This window comes from Pyxicephalus adspersus, chromosome 10 (genome assembly GCF_032062135.1).
Source record: "Pyxicephalus adspersus chromosome 10, UCB_Pads_2.0, whole genome shotgun sequence".
Taxonomy (NCBI): domain Eukaryota; kingdom Metazoa; phylum Chordata; class Amphibia; order Anura; family Pyxicephalidae; genus Pyxicephalus; species Pyxicephalus adspersus.
In genome coordinates this window covers 24,124,778-24,142,329 of record NC_092867.1, presented here as the reverse complement: position 1 = coordinate 24,142,329, position 17,552 = coordinate 24,124,778, and the positions used below count along the sequence as shown (strand labels likewise).

Genomic DNA, 17,552 nt, shown 5'->3' with positions numbered 1-17,552 from the left:
TTAATTGAGAAACAACCGTTTATTTAAAAAAACATCTTCTCAATAGTGGAAGTATTGGAAAAGATAAGTATTTAGGGGTATTTTTAGATAGAGATTCAAAAATGTGTTATCAGTAATGTGGTTGTCAATTGATCAGTGTTAAAAGTTGTTTTGTTAGCATTCCTAATGTGAGTAGCAATCCTTTGATTTTCCCATATGCAAAGTACAGCAGTAAAGTTAGAAAAATAGTTTTTAAAAGACAAATAAACCCTTCTCTGACGTTTTCCATTTGTTTCAATTATAATGTTTTTGCCCACTTATTGAAATCTGAAGAGATGTGAATGGAGATCTGAAATTCTCCATTCACTGCAATTCTAAATTTGTCTGGTAAAGCCTACATAACAATGGCTTCCAGCAATAAAGTTGCAACAACAACAAAGTTAAAGTGCATTATCAGGCAGGTGATTATTGCAGAATAGGACAGGCAATGTCCATTCTGCAATAATCATTTTTACCTGCCCCTGATCACCACCCAGCTGTCAAATCATCATCAACAATAGTGAACTCTGTTATTATTTGGCTTCATAAATGTGGAGTAGATAGAGTTTCTCTATCCAAGAACACAGGAGTCCTGTCTTGCTGAATAGAGAAACTCTATCCAGGAACACGTACTATAGGGGGGCAACAGCAATCAGTGAAATCCCCGGACACTACAAGTCAGAATGAGGGCTTGCCCTCATTCAGACCTGTAGTGCCCGGGGATCGCTCACTGACAGACGGATTCCCACCGCTCTATTTATGAATGCAGCCATGATAATCCTCCTATAGTGTTTTCCGATGGTACCAATCAGAACTTCGAAGGAAATTTTCGCAAGAATGCCAGAAAGCACTGTATTCCCAAAGTTGCATTTATGATCATTTCCAGGCAACAAGTAAATTGTCACTGATCTTCTAATAATGGCCAGTAAACACTGACAATAAGAAGTTGCTATATAGATTATGTGAAGCTACCTACTGTTTCATTATAATGCACTGGAAAAGCATATGCGTCAGAGAGCGTGTAGAAGGGCTATAGAAATGTAATTTCTCAATCCTTCCCCTCTTTGCATTTTTAGCTATCAATCACAATAATAATCCAATACAAAGTTAAATCTGATAGGTGGTTGTAATAAACTTGTTTTTGTGTGTAAGTGTGAGCAAGAAGGGTATTCCAGAATCATCAGCAGGGTTGTTCCATTGTCAAATAATAGACAGAATGCAGTGGGGCGGACATGTGAACTACAACAAAAGTCGAATGAAGAGAAGTATCTACTCAAAATCTATGCCCCTATCCATGAGTATTTTACAGATTATTTCTTAGTATTAGGTGCACCTTTACATATTGGTTAATGAGAAATGTGTAAAAGTATTAGTACAAGCTGTACAAAGGTCCTGAGTTCAATTTCTACCAGACCTGGAGTTTGTATATTCTTTCCATGTTAGCATGAATTTCTATTTGGTGATCCAGTTTAGTCCCACAGTTCAATAGCATACATTGAGCCTGATTTATTAAAGTACTCCAAGAAAATAGACTAATATGGGGGAACCTGTTATTCATTGAGAAATAATTTCAATCCTCGACCAGATCTTTTCCAGGTTTGGCTGGATCACCCACATTCACTCATGACAGTCTATGTTCTCCAGTCTTGGAGGGCTTGAATAAATCAAGCCCAATATATTAACTGAATGCTACCCAATAGTCCTAGCTTGTGCACATGCATGTGTGATTTTGATAGAGACATTAAAGCTTCCTTGGAAACCGAGGTGAATGGCTTTTTGTTCTCTGGAAAGTGTAATCGAATATGCTGGCAGTATATAAATGAGTGAAATATATTATTAATTTATGAAGCAATTTTCCAGCATAGGATTATACAGTGTAGACATTACCAAACTTGCAGAGTCGGAAAATTGGACATTTTTGTATTTATTATGATTTCATTATTCATAGTTTATATAGCATTCTCATCAACCTTGAGGCTGTGCGAGCATTTCAACTAATAAATAACACACACATATAGAACATTGAATAATGACTCTTGAAAAGCTAATTATATACAGAAAAAACATTTGATTTGAGTTGAAGAGACTGATTCACTTTGTCTACTCAGCGTAAAACCGACAACTACTTGCAATACAAACTTTTGCAATGCTCCTTCCCCCCTTAGACACAACTGTAGCATAAATGACCGACTCTTTATAAGCCCATAAAAAGGGATAAGTGGTGGAAACAACAGGTTAGAGAAAAAATAATCAGGAAAGCCAAAAATATATACATTCTTAAAGCAGTCTTATTGATTTGTGTAAAGTATTACCTTTGGAACTGAACTTTTCAAAAAAACTCTTGTGTAGGTGTGCTTGGCTATAGCTATGCAGTTTTTTACACAGCCAAGACCTTTTGTGCCTTTTAGTTTCATATTAACAGATTGAGGTCTTCTAATTCTTGGCTGCTCCTTGGTGCATAGGAAACTGCTGCTGCGTGTCTGAGAGCGTCACACAAGGAAAAGCAAACGAAAAGCAACAGAAGCGATCACTATGGATAGAACTATGCAGAGATCCACCAGAGCCGCAAGCAGCCGCATGCACAAAATGGTTCACAACTGCTCCTATTCAACTGAATGGAAGTGGATAAGATTGCAGTTGAGCCTGCAGCAGAAAACTGCAGTCAACCAATGGTTTGAAATAGCCCATAGTTTCCTATTTTTTTCCACCTGGTGATTCTGACAGTAACAAACTTTCTGTCCTAGGGAAACAACACTTTCTCATGTACTGTATGAATATAGGAGCAACATTGTTATCTTATAAATGAAAACCTCCAACAGGATTACCTGGTATTTTCTTTTGTGTTTCAAAAAGATTTAAATAGTATGTTACACACTGAAAGAGAGCAATAGAATTGTTTTGCTGTTAGGGTTTACATACATTTTAATGGACAGCTCAAGTGGTCATGCATAATTTAGATGTAAGAATGTATGGGCTGGCAGACAAATGAAAACCTATACCTTATTAGCAGACACTAGCATGAAATTGTGAGAAGAAGCAGTGTTGTAGCTGAAAGTGCTTTAAATTCTCTGGATTGATGGTGTGTAATGTCACGTCAATATGCACTCACAGTAGTCCACCCCCTGGTCTCCCCATGGTTTTGTTTCATTACCTATCCTGCAAAACCATCCTCATTTCCTGGGATTGCATTGATGAAGTGATGTGTCTCCCCAAAGTCTCACCTTTTGTAAGTCACTACAAATGGAATGGAATCTCTGTTTCCATGACTCTCTATGGGGTTGCACTTACCACTAAGCACAACTTTATTAAAGAACCCTAAGGAATCAATATTTGTCAATAAAAAAAAAATATAGACATATCATGGACTGACCACAGGTCATGGAACATGGCCCACGGTTCTTTAGGTCAGGGAAAGATTAGAAGATATTTATTTTTTCATGCGTACAGGTGAACAGTTGCCAGGGCTGTCACCATTTTCAAAAGTGACACACTACAATAATGCCATGGCAAAGGACAGGAAGGTGATGGGCCTACAGTTGGTATGCTATTTTTCTACTGGCAGCGTTTGCTACTTCCCATCCCTTTTTATGGAATCCCCAAACCCTTCTAGAACCTTCTATGGTCAGCTGGCTTGCCCTGGGCCCCTTCAGGAGTTACATGGAGCAGCCCCTGAGAACAAAACATAGGGGTTCAGAAACCTACAGTTCTCACAATCCCTTGAGGGGGGAACGCTTTAAAATAGGGATTCATTCCCACCTTCTCATTTTATGTTGCTGTTCCCAGTAATAGTAAAACTTCCTGTGAAGTAATAGGTGGGTGCACTGAATGGTTCTAATACAATATTGACCCATTCATCCTCCATGACATGGCTGCCACTGTACTAAAGAGCATTACTTGAGGCAGATTACTCCCTGTACCTCATGGACGGTGTGTCCCTGCAACGTATTGGAGAAAACAAACTATGTGAGACGCCTATGGCGGGCAGAGAAGAGAAGCACTTGGAGAACTTTAAGATAGTAGAGCGATGCACTATTGACAGTATTTACCACACAAACCAATATGGCCTCCTTCCCCTTGCTATATTAACTTTTTCTGAAGCAGAAACACATGCATTACCGCAATGTATATGACGTGTGTTGGCGCCCCAGATTCCTAATGTCACCCCAAATGGACGTTTTACCAGCACAACTTGCAGCAATGCATGATAGTTCATTGCCGTAGGCTGCACTTTCAAAGGAGCAGTATAACTACATTTCTGTGTGAGGTGCTGTGCCAGTTTGCCCATGAATGAATGGGCTGCTAAACACATAGCAACACGCATGTATTTTATTAGGGACGGGCTCTAAAAAAAAATATACCCGTGTTTATAGAATATTATTAGGTAAAAAATGATAAAAGCACTCAGAGATTCTGACCATGAAAGCAAATACTTAGAGTGTGTTTGGAGGCTATTTGTTGAAGTTTTGAAGAAAAGTAGACTTTTAATTTTTATTTCTATCTGGTGGGAGATTTAGCTCCTTTATTTGTTCCGGTGACCATTGTCACTAAAATTGGACGTGTGGGGAAATCTAGTATCTTAATTTATCATTAGAGCAAAAAGGTGAGGTAAAATCCCCAGATGTTTCCATGGCAACTCTTTGGGATGAAAATGTTGTTTACTTTAAAGAGATTTCCTCTCATTTCCTGTTGTGTCTTTCAGACAAGAAAAAAAAGAACCTTGTAGAGGTGTAAACCCTCTCTTGCTTTTTACAAGACTAGAAATAAAATGTGGCTGGACATACACTTTACAGGCTTAAATACACTGTCAGCCATGTTAGATCATGTAACCAGGGAGTGACCTCAGGGATCCCTATCACTCCGGTTCTCTTCCTTCTCTTGCCAGGTGACTCCCTATACCAGGTATTTGTGTAAAAAAAATGTTGCTGCTTTGGTTACAGTTTTTAAAATGTTTGTCAATTTGAAATATCACTTTATTATAAACACACAGACAACAATTTAGTTTATTGTTTTTGTTCTTTGTATGTAAACACAATACAGATTCAAGTCTTCAGTATCATCAGTATTTGTTTTTTTTCTGTATATCCGGAGGCATATCTGATGGTAATTCCCAGTATCTGTCCATGTTATACATGGATGGATTCTGCTTTGCATTGGGTTGCATTGAATAGTTATATTAACTTGTTTTTTCAAAGCTTGAGATCCCCTTTTAGTCATTTTAGACTCTTTCAAAGTTTATTTTGTAACTAATGTGGAGATTTGTAGATTGGCCACTAGAAGCAGTGCAGAGAAGTCATTATAGGCCCACTTGATCTTGATAGGGGCTTCATGGGGAAGGCATTGGTTTCAAATGGGTGAGTAAGGCTAATTTCAGACCTGTATCGAACTGGTTTTCAACATTCCCAACTGCACCTATTCAACCGTCTTAAGAGTGGATTGAAACTATTTTCTGAAAACGTTTGCGGCATGGTTCCTGGGTGCAACATGTAGCTTCCATTCCCTTCTATTGGTTTTAATGGGGCGATGTTCCCACTGTAGTGAGCTGAAGCCAAATGTGGTTGTTTTGCAATTGTGTTTTGGTTGTTGCTAGAGGACTGGACTGCACCTGCACAACACAACGTTTGTTAAATCAGTGGATGACTCTAAAAGCAGCTCCTGGGCAATATATGAACATCCAGGAGCAGCTAACCACATGGTTTTAGTCTGCATGTCTGAAAGATGCTTAAGTGTGTGTAGCATTACATAGCATAGAACATAATCAAATTTAGGTGTTCTCTTGTATATATAGGAATACAAATTTCACATAGCATATAATTTCATCACTTTTTTTTTCATGTTTAAAAAAATACCTATACAACTTTACACAGTAGGATTCAGGATTTTATAACTCCAATGGTCACATTCATTTTTTCCAGTTCATGTTTTACACATAGCCAGGTAGAAGCACAGCTGCAATAATTGCAATTTATAGAGCTAATCATTCCACCAGTGATTAATCTACTGATCTTCAGATATATTCATATTTTCACATGGGATCAATATATCAAAAAGAGGGGCGAACTTGTATGTGTAGTATTTATTATTTATAAGTACGTCTGCAAGACAAGCATTTTCACCAGAAACTAAATAAAAGCCTGCAAAGTGTTAAGCTGCCTTTGCAGTGTAGGCATTGCAGTAATTCACGTGCTAACACATGCATTACCGCAAGGTATGTGTATATATATTACATGCCTTAGTGCACTGTTTTTTCAGCCAGGGTTCCTCCAGAGGTTGCTGGGGGTTCCTTGAGCAATGAGCAATTTGTGCCTTTCAGGTGAGTTTAATTGACACATCTTTTTGGCTATCTGTAACGGTGGCAGCCTTCCCAAGGACCACCACACTAATATATCATGAGCTATGGATATGGTTAGTATAGTAGAGGTTCCCCAAGATTTTAAAGTTATTTCAAGGGTTCCCCCATGTTTAAAAGGTCAAGAAACATTAATTTAGTGTGTTGAAGTCACATTCTTGTCAATGGCACCCCAATGTATTACCCAAACGTGTACTACTGTGCAGTGAGTATAAAAAAGGGTTCATATACAATTTTTGTTTGTCCTTCTGATGCATTGGCAGCTCATTATTTTCAAACACATGCAGCAATACAATGATCAGATTGGATGGGTGTGAATCAGAATTCACATGCCAATGTCCTCATGGTGGTTCTATCAGGGTGAAGTAGTAACACAAACCTTGTTGTCACTGGATGTGCATATATAATAATGAGAACTGATCATGATGCTGCCATTGCTGACCACTCCCTTTGTGCAGTTTTTGCACAAAATGCAGTTTTTTTGGCTGTCATGATTTGGTTTTAGTATGTGAATATCTGACCTGGAGAAAGAATACAAATAAAGAACAACACTAACACACCCTTTTTGTGAGAAAATGGTCATATTGACTGCTTTATTGTTACAACGTATTTTAAACATTTTACATAACCAAATAATTTTAGTAACAAGCATATTACATTTTAGTACAAGCATATACAACATCAATGATAAATAACCCTAAGTAACAATTGCACAAATGTGTACCCTTTCAAAACCGTTCCTTTCTTACCAGTTGCAAGCCCTCGGGGATACCACTGACCACACTATACCACCGTGAGGAGCTGCCCAAAACCATCACTTCTGTTCTTAGCCACAGAGCCCATACTACTTGCAGATCTTTAAAACCACCTTGGTCTCTTGGTCCCAGTTACCATACCCTTCTGGACATCCCACACCTTTAATGGTTCTCCCTTGCCAAACTTGTTTAAGGATGTCCTTCGAGGACCCCAATTGCCATGACTAGTGAACGATAACCTTACGCTTGCAAGCCACCCCACACCCGCAAAGCTCTCAGAATCCCACCCTCCAAACCCAACACCCACAAATCAGTGTCAACAGCATTTAAATGTGCTCCATCACCCCACAAGTACTGCGTCCTATTTATCTCAAATTCTCTGTGCCTCACCACTAACCCTCCATTGTGCACAATAAAGTTGCCCACTTCCTGATTCACCTTCACCCTGCCCCTATTCACCTGGTCAACTAACCGAGCCAAAAGTCCTGGAAAATCTGTAGACAACCTCACAAAATCCTACCTAATATCCTGAATCAGCTTCTTTGAAGGACGCTGACCCAAATCATTCCCTACCACAACAGTGCATTACTACCACATCTGGGGGCCTGTCTAGCCTAGTGTAACGATGGAACTCTGGCACCTATGCCACCTCATTCATCCCCCACATTCCAATCCAGCAAACCATGGCCACAGCTCGAGACACACCCAGCTGTCTGCCATTAGGCCACAAGCCTGCTCTCCTCACTCCCCAAAATACCAAGGAGTCCCCTAAAATCCAAATTAGACAGTAGCTCTACCAAAACACAAAACAGAACATATTACCAACCAGTCCCACCCCAGCAACCTATCAAACTTCCTCCAACTCCTCAACCCCCCAATCCCTACCAACCACCCCCCCTACATACCTGAAACATAACTGCCCCAAGCCCCCATTAAAGCAATCACGGGCGCACCTACATCTGAAAACAGTTGGACTTTCTCCGCCCAATGTGCTTAATGATCTTGTCCCCCAAATCCCACCTGGCAGCCTCAGTAGCCACACCAGCCAAGTGCGATAAATATGCCCTAGGCTCCACCTCTCCTGCCACCAAGCACTTCTGAAAGAGTGCCACAAATTGGTAGCGTGACAGGAACCGACCATCCTGATAAACCAGCAACGGCCTCCCTTTTCCTGACCAAACAGCCAAATATTCATGCACTGCCCAGATGGGGCAAACCTCTGACCTCGGCATTTTATCCAATTCCACTCATAATCCTCTTTCTAACTGATCCACCTTGGACTTCCAAATCCACAGAAACACTTTGTTGCTCCCCCCTCACCTGCTCATTCCCTATATGCAGCCCATCTTCCCGATCTCGTGCCAGGCTAACCAACTCCCCCACCCATAATGCCCCAAAAAATGCTAAACAAAACATCGCCCTAAACAACGCTACTTTAAACATTGAAGAGCAAACCTGCTCCAACACCCCCACCAACAACCTTAACAAAGAAAAGGTCACCAGACGCCTATCCACCTGCGCCATGCCCTTCTAATACCCCCCAGCGCCTTACACACCAGGAAAACCTTGATAAAATTCATCTTGTCTCTGGTTTTAAACCATAACGCAAGACTGGCCAGCCTGGGATTAATTCCTGCCACTGACATGCCCCCCTGAAAACACCTACACGCTCAATACAAGACCAAAACCACATACTCACCCTCTTCAATTGGCCACCCAATCTCCTCACAAAATGACTCACACTCCTGCCAGACTCCCTCATTCGCCCACCATGTACCCCAGCTAACAGAACCCTGAATCAAACCTGGTAACGGCTGAGCGCAAAAATTCACAACATTTTCAAGCAGGGGGCTTCTTGGCAGTCTGCTTCTGGCACCAGCTTGCGAAACACTCCCCACCACAAACGGGACAAGGCATCCACAATGCGGTTAGACACACCTGGTATTTGAACAGCATAAATCATAACATTCAAACGCAAGCACTTTAACACCTGGTGCTGCAACAATCTAACATTTGGTGGAGAAGACGCCTAAAAACAATTACCTGCCTAAACCACTCCCAAATTATCAAAATGAAAGCAAAATTTCTTTTTGGCTAAATCCTCTCCCTACAGCTCCACTGCCACCAATATGGGGAACAACTCAAACAGGACCAAATTTCTTGATTTCAGCCAGGTCTCCGCACTTCACCTCCTCTATAAGTAGGCCCCATAACCCAACGATGGTGCTGCGTCTGTAAACAACTCCAAGTCCTTGCTGCTAACTGTCCCTTCCAACCAACCGACTTGCCATTGTTCTTCTGCCATACCCACAAATCCTCCTGCAGGTCCCATGTCAACCTCACAAAATAAGTGCGGACCTAAACCCCTGCTGTCGCTGCCACTATTCGCCTTGAAAAAATCCTGCCCATGGACCTAAATTTCAGCTTCCACAGTAATGACTGCAACTAGTTTCTGCTTCTCCCCAGCTGCTATCACTTCCTCTGGCAACCTGAACCCCATTGCCTTGGTATCAAGTTCAATGCTTAAGAAGATAATACCATGGTCAAGCCTTCTGTGTTTTAAGGTGCCAAGGGCACACCAAAATGATCCTCTACGAACTGCAGCATTCCCAGCAATGTTGTACACGCCTGGGTTCCCGAAGGGCCAATGCACAAAAAATCATCCAAGTAATGGATGATGGACCTGAGCCAGGACGCCTCCCTCACCACTCTTTCGCTAAAAAAAAGAACTGAATGTTTCAAAATAGGAACAGGATATGGAGCACCCCATAGCCTATTACCAGTCTAGGTAAAAGGGCCCCACCACTCGTAACCCAACAAATGCTGACTTTCCAGTAGCAACTGGAAAGCCGCCTCCACATCAGCATTTGCCAACAAAGAGCCCCTGCCAAACTGCTTCACCCACCGTACTATGCAATCAAAGACAGGTGTCCCCAAACCTGCACATGCCGTCATACAGCCAGTGAGCCTGGAGCACTGGTCCCACTGGCCACCCCAAGAAAGGACTGACCCATGACCCGAACCAGCATCATAATTTTCATCCAAAGACTAATATTTTTCACACCAAATTGCCAGGCGAACTGCCTTGTGCTGACGAAATTGCTCATCATAGTGCAACTTTGCCATCCCCCCTCATAAACCCTGTATGCCTCATGAATAGTGTCCATATAACAAAAAAGTGCATAAAATTGTTTTGGGGTCTTCTCGCTGATCACCCCCACCAAGATTGCAAAAACCGCACTTTTGCAAAAGCACTTGTAAAAGTGTGGGGAATTGACCCCACTGCCCGCAGCTTTCCATCTCCCTTTTAAACCCCAACCAGAGCCCGAGTCCTTGTCCACACAACATATCCCACACCCCCCTCCTCACCCACAAGCCTATCTTCACTGCTGGGACCGATCCCCGCAGCAGTAACAGGACATTTACCTGATGAACGATCTGCAGCAGAAGCAGCTGTGTCCAAAGCTGCCTCTCCCTCCAGCTCAGAAGCTGGCTTACCGATCTCAGAGGGAGAGATCTCCCCCTCCTCCAGCAGGCAGCCCAGCTCCTTCACAGCCATGTCCCTTTATGACAGCTCACACCCGGCATCACCAGTGTCAGTACCAGCACTTTTCCCAATGCTGCTCCTGCTGTCCTGAGTGCAGCCACATGATCGCCGGCTCCTCTTCTCTTCCACCTGATCCTGCAGCTCACCACCCACCACGATCCGCTTGGAAGACCCCTGGCCAGCAGTCGCACCTCAGTCCACAATACGCCGAGTTTGGCCCCCACGAGGCAGTACAGCCCATGGGGGCACTTGTTCCAGTTCCTGCACCCGCACAGGGGGAGAGAGCACATGGATACCATGATCACTCTGTCCCGGAGGCTCCACTAGTGGCAGAGATTCCTCCCAAGATGAGACCGTGCGGAGGCACACAAGTGCCCCACAGAGTAGGGGCTCCCAACTTGGCACAGGGCCCTGGGGAGTCGGTCAAGTCTCCGGCACTCCAGGGGGGGTGAACCCTCTGAAGCCGCCACAGGTTGGACCATCCACAGGTGGATCCAGCCCCCCAGATTCAAATATATACCCTACTTTTTTTCATTACCCTATCAAAAACTTCCTTTTATCCAAACTCCCTATGCTTCCCCTAGCCCCCTTAGCCTTCCCCCGCCCACCCACCTCCTTTCACTTGGCCGCTCCAGGCGTTTCTGATTCGTGTTACCTCCAGCACACAGTGCAATGCATGACATAACCTTGCACGGTGTAATGACACACACCCGATGCAGCATGTGATTGCTCCATTAGGAGGAGGGATGGAATCATGGGGAGATCCTGAGCTCCTACACTGGGGGAATCCTTGCATTGTGCTGATCCTATGTGTAGTCTCCTACAATGCTGAGCTCAGGCATCATCCTGTACCGTGACGGTGTTCTGTGTGCAGGGGTTGCCAGCTTGCTGCTGCTGATTGCACTGAACTCTCCCAAGTCTCTGTAGGTCAGAGATTATCCTGGGTCCCCTAGTTGGCTTCTTCCCCCCCCCCCTAAAAAAAAAAAGCATGGCTGAACTTCTACTTTAAGGACCTGTGCAGGATCGGCTGCATTCGGGATTGTGCTGTCTGTGGAAACTTTTCCCCAGTGATCGGCTGTCAGAAGAGACTCCCCAGGTGGAGCACTGCATGCAGAGGCAGTCCATCTGATGCGGGGACATGATGCGGGCATTGTTGGAGGAGCTTGGCATCCGAGCGCTGCTCTTTGGGGTATTTGTGTAAGTAACGTTGTTCATTGTAGCTACGTTCTGCATGCAAGATGTGTATGCCGATATGTACCAGGATATTATCATGATATGTATTCCGACTGTATCCCTGTCTCAGGTGTTATATAAGACCTAAAGGTGGCCATACATATGCCAATGTTCAATAAGATTCAGCACCTATGAAGTGAATGTGCACACATTTTGTATTTTGTGCATGAATACTAAATGTTAATGAAACTAATTGTCCAACTTGCTGGGTAATCATTCTCTGCAGATTGTGCTATTACTGTATACAATCTTGCAAAGTGCATGTGTATGTGATCAGGGACAACCAGCAGTCTTACAAATAGCTAAAAACATTTGCACAAGACATAATGCTATTGTGCATTTACTTAGCCATTCCAGTGATGAAAACAGAATAAAAATTTGCTAATTGTTAAATAAAGGCATTGTGTGTTTGGGCAGCCTGAGAACCATATCTTCTAAAAAAGACTGGGGTAATCCAATACCCCTCCATCCCCATATACATCTATATGGCAGCTCTGTCACAGTATATGCATTACCATGTGTAGCATCTGTACAAGTCCTGTTGTGTGATTACACAGTGTAATGTAAGAGCTGGGATCATGCCCATGTATGATTATAATACTTGTTACAGTGTGCAATGCTCCTCTAAAAAGCCCTGAATGACCCCATGTCTTGTGATTGGTATATTTGCATAGAATGATTACTATTTATTACACTTTTACAACAAATGTACTATGGGTATGTGGTGCACTAAAAGTAATGGGGGTATCTAAGTGTAATACACATAACCCCTTAATAATCCCTATATATATATGCTCAGATAGTCACTTTCTGTGTACTAAACAGGGTCATTGCTTGAAAGTCTTCACCTGTATTATTTACCCATTTTATAAAACCAAAGATCACTATCTAGATATATACAAACAAAATATACAAAAAAAGTTACCTATTTTGTCTGTATTTATATATAAAAGAACACAGTTTCCTACCCCATCTAATATCTGATATCCTCCCACTATATGAGGATAAAACTAAAGTTACCTTTTCTACATTCCAGTATCTCTTCCCACTGTATATTATTGTGTAAGACCAAAGTTTCCAAACCTTTTTTATGTACCTGTACCTTTTCCCCACCATATCTCCATCTCTTCTGTGTATGTTTATCTATCCCCTCTATCCATGAAGAAAGTTAGGTATCCTTTCTCTGTACTTGTATCTTTTCCCTCTATATAAGAACAAGGGTAGTTATCTCTTCATTGAAGCTAGTCTCTCCTATAAAAACAAAATTATCTTTTTGTAGTTTACCTGTAAAATATACCTGTCCAGTCTATACCTGTCCTCTTATCAGGGTGCCCCATTTCTACAATGCTATCTATTGTATTTGAACATTAAACCCTAGGATTGCTTGTCCCTGGTCCTGCACTGTTTATAAAGTGGCTATCCAGAGGCATTTTTTATTTTAATTATCTTTTATTCGTTAGCAGAAGTCAAACTGTATTTTTGTGAAAGCAATTTAAAGTTTCCAGAATGAAGGCATGCATAAATTGGCATTCTCTCACAGATCTGCTAAGCATTGTCCAATGTGATGTGCAATCATCTTTATCTGTAGTGTTTAGTGAAATCGCCTTCAACTTGCATCAGACTGTAAGCCTGGTATGATGATAAACCTCTTATCGGCCTGTCTGCCAGCTGGCTATGATCACCTGATAAACCGCTTCTTGTCCCTTTAATAATTCTGTAGATGTGCAGCTGCTGGATTAAATATCTCAGTCTTTTTGCCATCTCTCCCAGGCTGTCTGCTGATATTTTGTAATGCCTATATTTTCATTGCCCCCCCCCCTTTTTTTTTTTTTGGATAGGCTCTTTGTCACGTGTTCCACAGGTTGCAGGTATAGATTATGTACAGTTCAGCTGTTTTTGTTTTGTTTTTTTGTATAGACAATCTAGAGCTGATAAAACAATTTTCTAACATCAGTCTTCCCTGGTTGCATTGTTATCTGTTTATGTACCTATGGAAAGATGTAAAATGTAATGTTATAATACAGCGGATAATGATATTTACCTGGGTCTAGATCTGCAAGGTGTTCTCCTTCTGTTGTAAATACCGCTTTTCATACAGTGTTTCTATGATCTAATTAAATGATTGTTTCTATGTCATGTAACATATGTGTATTTTTGGGGTCTAGCTAACAAATGGTAATATTGGTGATCACAGGGGTATACACAAAATGGGTCACTGGGCACCCAAAAGGGCATATTGGTTTAAAATATGAACATAAAGCTGGGTCTTTCTCTTTCCCTCTCGCCATCTCTTTCTCTATGCCTGCATATATTACAAATATCAGGTAAGAAACCGTACCCAGCTGGAGTGTACAGTAGGGCTGCATAGATAACAACCGCTTTGTGTGCATGCATTGATTTCTAGTAGCATGAGACTTGACTACTCTTGTTGAGAAAGAAATCTTGGGGAAAGAGCTGTTTATTGCACTTATCTATAACTTTTTCACCTTACATTTATATTGTATTTAGACTATGGTCATAGTTTGTCCCCCATTTTCTGAATAAAATACAGATTGGGAAACAGCTGAAGAAGGGTTTGGGAAAACAGGTCAACAGTGGACCCAGTAGCAGTACTTAGTGCAAAGCAGCTACTGCAAAAGCAAGTAAAATCTTGGAATGTGTAAAAGTGAAATAATTAGATTTAATAACAAAGAAGGTTAAAAGGAAATTTACATTGCTTTGGTCTAATTTTTTATTTTTAAACCTTTGTTTTTTCATGTACAATATATATATACAATCTAGAAATGTAGGATTTCTACTACCCCCAGTAGGGGAAAAAAACTTGGAAAAGAATCTCAAAAAAAAAAGTTTGCATACAAGCCTCACTGGGTTTTTATTTTTTAATGCCTAAATATGTTCCAGGTTTATCAAAGAAAATGTTTGCACAGTCTTAACGTTAATACCAGCCAAGTCCTGCATTGTAAAGCTTAGACCTGAGTTGTTCTGTATGTAAGGACACTTGTTCTCTCTGTAGAAGAATAGAGCAAGAGTCACATTTTGACAGGGTACAGGCTTTTCTATTTGTACTGTGCTGCTTTAAAAAAAAACTTAAAGACTTTGTACACCTTTTTGTTTTGATATGACATAAATATAATTAGCTGACTTAAAATAAATGTTTAATTTGGATTTAGGGCACATTTTGACTTAATAGAGCCATGTAATGGAGCAGCAGTCGGCTGAGTGCAGCCCCGTCCAGGGCCGCGGGCCATGTCCCGGTACAGATCCCAGGCTCTGTCTGGTGCACGGGTTGTGTCTTAGGTCTGAGCCTGCGATGTGAGAGCAGGCGGGGCATCATGACATCACTATTGGGGAAGTTTCTTCCCCTTTGAGTGACACCCGGCTTCCCGCGCATGTGCGGTCTGGTAAATTTAGTGATCCGCCAGTCTGAAAAGGTTGCCTACTACTGTAAGAGGATGAGTCACGTCCCACTGCATACAGTATATGTTTATATATTTCAGATTGAGCTTTTGTGCTCTGTAGTCAGGGAAGGTTTCAGTGGGAACTTGAAGCTGGGTCTACACAGACGGTTTTAAAAACGCATGTAAACATTCCTACAGCGTTTATATGTGTTTATACCTTTAACTAGCGTTTTAAAGCTTGCCTTTAAACCACTGGAAAACTCTGACACATTTTCCAATGTTTATACAAGGTTTACATTTCAAGCACTTATAAACAAGGAAAAACGCCCCCATTAAAATCAAAGGACACGTTTACCTACGTTTTCTCTGCATTAACTCTGTGTTTTAGTTTTTAAAATGTTGCAAGAAGTGGTAACGCAGGTTACGCTGGTAAACATCTATTGATTATTTGCTTTTTTACCACATTTTCACGCATTTTTTGTTTCAAACATTTTTAAACGCGGCCAAATGCCCCCATTGAAGTCAATGGACGCGTCTTTCTGTGTTTCCCAGCGTTCAATTCTTGCAACGTTTTAAAAATTTAAACACAGGCTTAACACGGGAAAACGCGGGTAAACGCGTCCATTGATTTCCATTGATACTCTTTTTCCTATTAATAACAATGACGACAAGTAATTAAAATGCCATCCAAATGTATATCATATGAAGGATCAAGCACAGCATGGGGCTATTCAAAGCATTATTCAGCTCAGTAAATAAAAATACCATGAAAAGAATGATCTGAAAGGATTCAGTGTGTATTTCTCTATGCTTCTCTAAGCAATGAAACTGAAAACAATCAGCTTCAGTGTATCCCAGAAAGAACACTGGCAGAAGGCGCCATCACTGATTTACATAGAGCTTGCAAAGGATTTTTAAAGGGTCCTGTTTAGAAAAGCATGCACAAAGGGCAATCAAGATGATGGAGAGATTTAATGGTAAAATAAGGATTTTAAACCCCTACACAGTTGACTTTAAATTAACATGCAGTTGTGTTCAGGAAAATAGCATTGTGTTTAAAAAAGTGAATAAAGCTCAATCCTTATAATAGCTTTTATTCCCATACTCGCAAATGTGTTGGGAACACTGCACATTTTATTCCAAATCAAAACAAGAACAATTTATCAAATTTGTTATTCCATTACAGAAAGTGAGGAAAGGGAATATTAATCTGGTCACACATTATTGCAGTCTGCATTCTTCTTTACAAATTCAAACATTCACTGTATAATGTGAAACATATTTCAAGATTTTGCTTTTCTTTCAATCTCTGAACTAATATTACATTGTATAACCACTGTTTCTGAGAACTGCTGCACATCTGTGTTGCATGGAGTTGACCAACTTCTGGCACCTGTGAACTGATATTCCAGCTCAGGATGATTGGACTGGATTCCACAATTCTTCTGTATTTCCTAATTGTGCCTTAGAAACAGGTTTTTTAATGTCACCCCACAAGTTTCTATTGGATGAAGATCCAGGATTTGTGCTGGTCTCTCCAAAATGTCAATCTTGCTGATCTGGAACCAAGATGTTGCTTGTGTTTGGGGTCGTTATCTTGTTGAATCACGGGCTTCAATGGCATTTCTTCTTTGGCATAAGGCAACATGGCCTCCTCAAGTGTTTTTATGGATTCAAACTGATCCATAATCCCTGGTATGTTATAAATAGGCCAAATACCATAGTATGAGAATCTTCCAAATGTAATGATGCTTGTGTCACCATGCTTCACTGTCTTCACAATGTATTGTGGCTTGAACTCAGTGTTTTGGCCCCTAGACCCAAAAAAGGCCATCTTGCTTCCATCAGTCCACAAAATGTTGCATTATTTCTCTTTAGGCCAGTCGATTTGTGTTCTTTGGAAAATTACAAACTATTCAGCATGTTTTTTTTTTTCAACATTGGGACTGCAGGGGCTAGTTGCTGATAGCTTGGCTTCACATTGGTGTCTTCTAATTGTAACAGTACTCACGGGTAACTTTAGACATTTGATCTTCCTGGAGCTAAATCTTTGCCATTTTGGCTATTCTATTTATTCCATTTGTAAGTTTTCTTTTTTCTTGCACGTCTTTCAGGTTTTTGTTGCTATTTTAAAGCATTTGAGATCATTTTAGGTAAGCAGCCTATCATTTTCTGCATTTCTTCATATGTTTTCTCTACCCAATCAACTTTTTAGTTGAAGCACGCAGTTCATCTGTACAATGTCTGGAACTGCC

At 41.1% G+C, this 17,552-nt stretch overlaps 2 protein-coding genes across 2 annotated transcripts in view; one reads left to right on the top strand and one right to left on the bottom strand.

Annotated features, from left to right (window-relative positions):
• Positions 1 to 17,552, bottom strand: part of GABARAPL1 (GABA type A receptor associated protein like 1) — a 304,992-nt gene that overhangs the window by 133,857 nt on the left and 153,583 nt on the right. The gene's annotated exons all lie outside the window — the stretch shown is intronic.
• Positions 10,718 to 17,552, top strand: part of PLPP4 (phospholipid phosphatase 4) — a 68,859-nt gene continuing 62,024 nt past the window's right edge. The window contains exon 1 of the mRNA XM_072423839.1: positions 10,718 to 11,863. Coding sequence (XP_072279940.1) covers positions 11,805 to 11,863 — 59 coding nt within the window. The 5' untranslated portion in view covers positions 10,718 to 11,804. The remainder of the gene's footprint in view (positions 11,864 to 17,552) is intronic.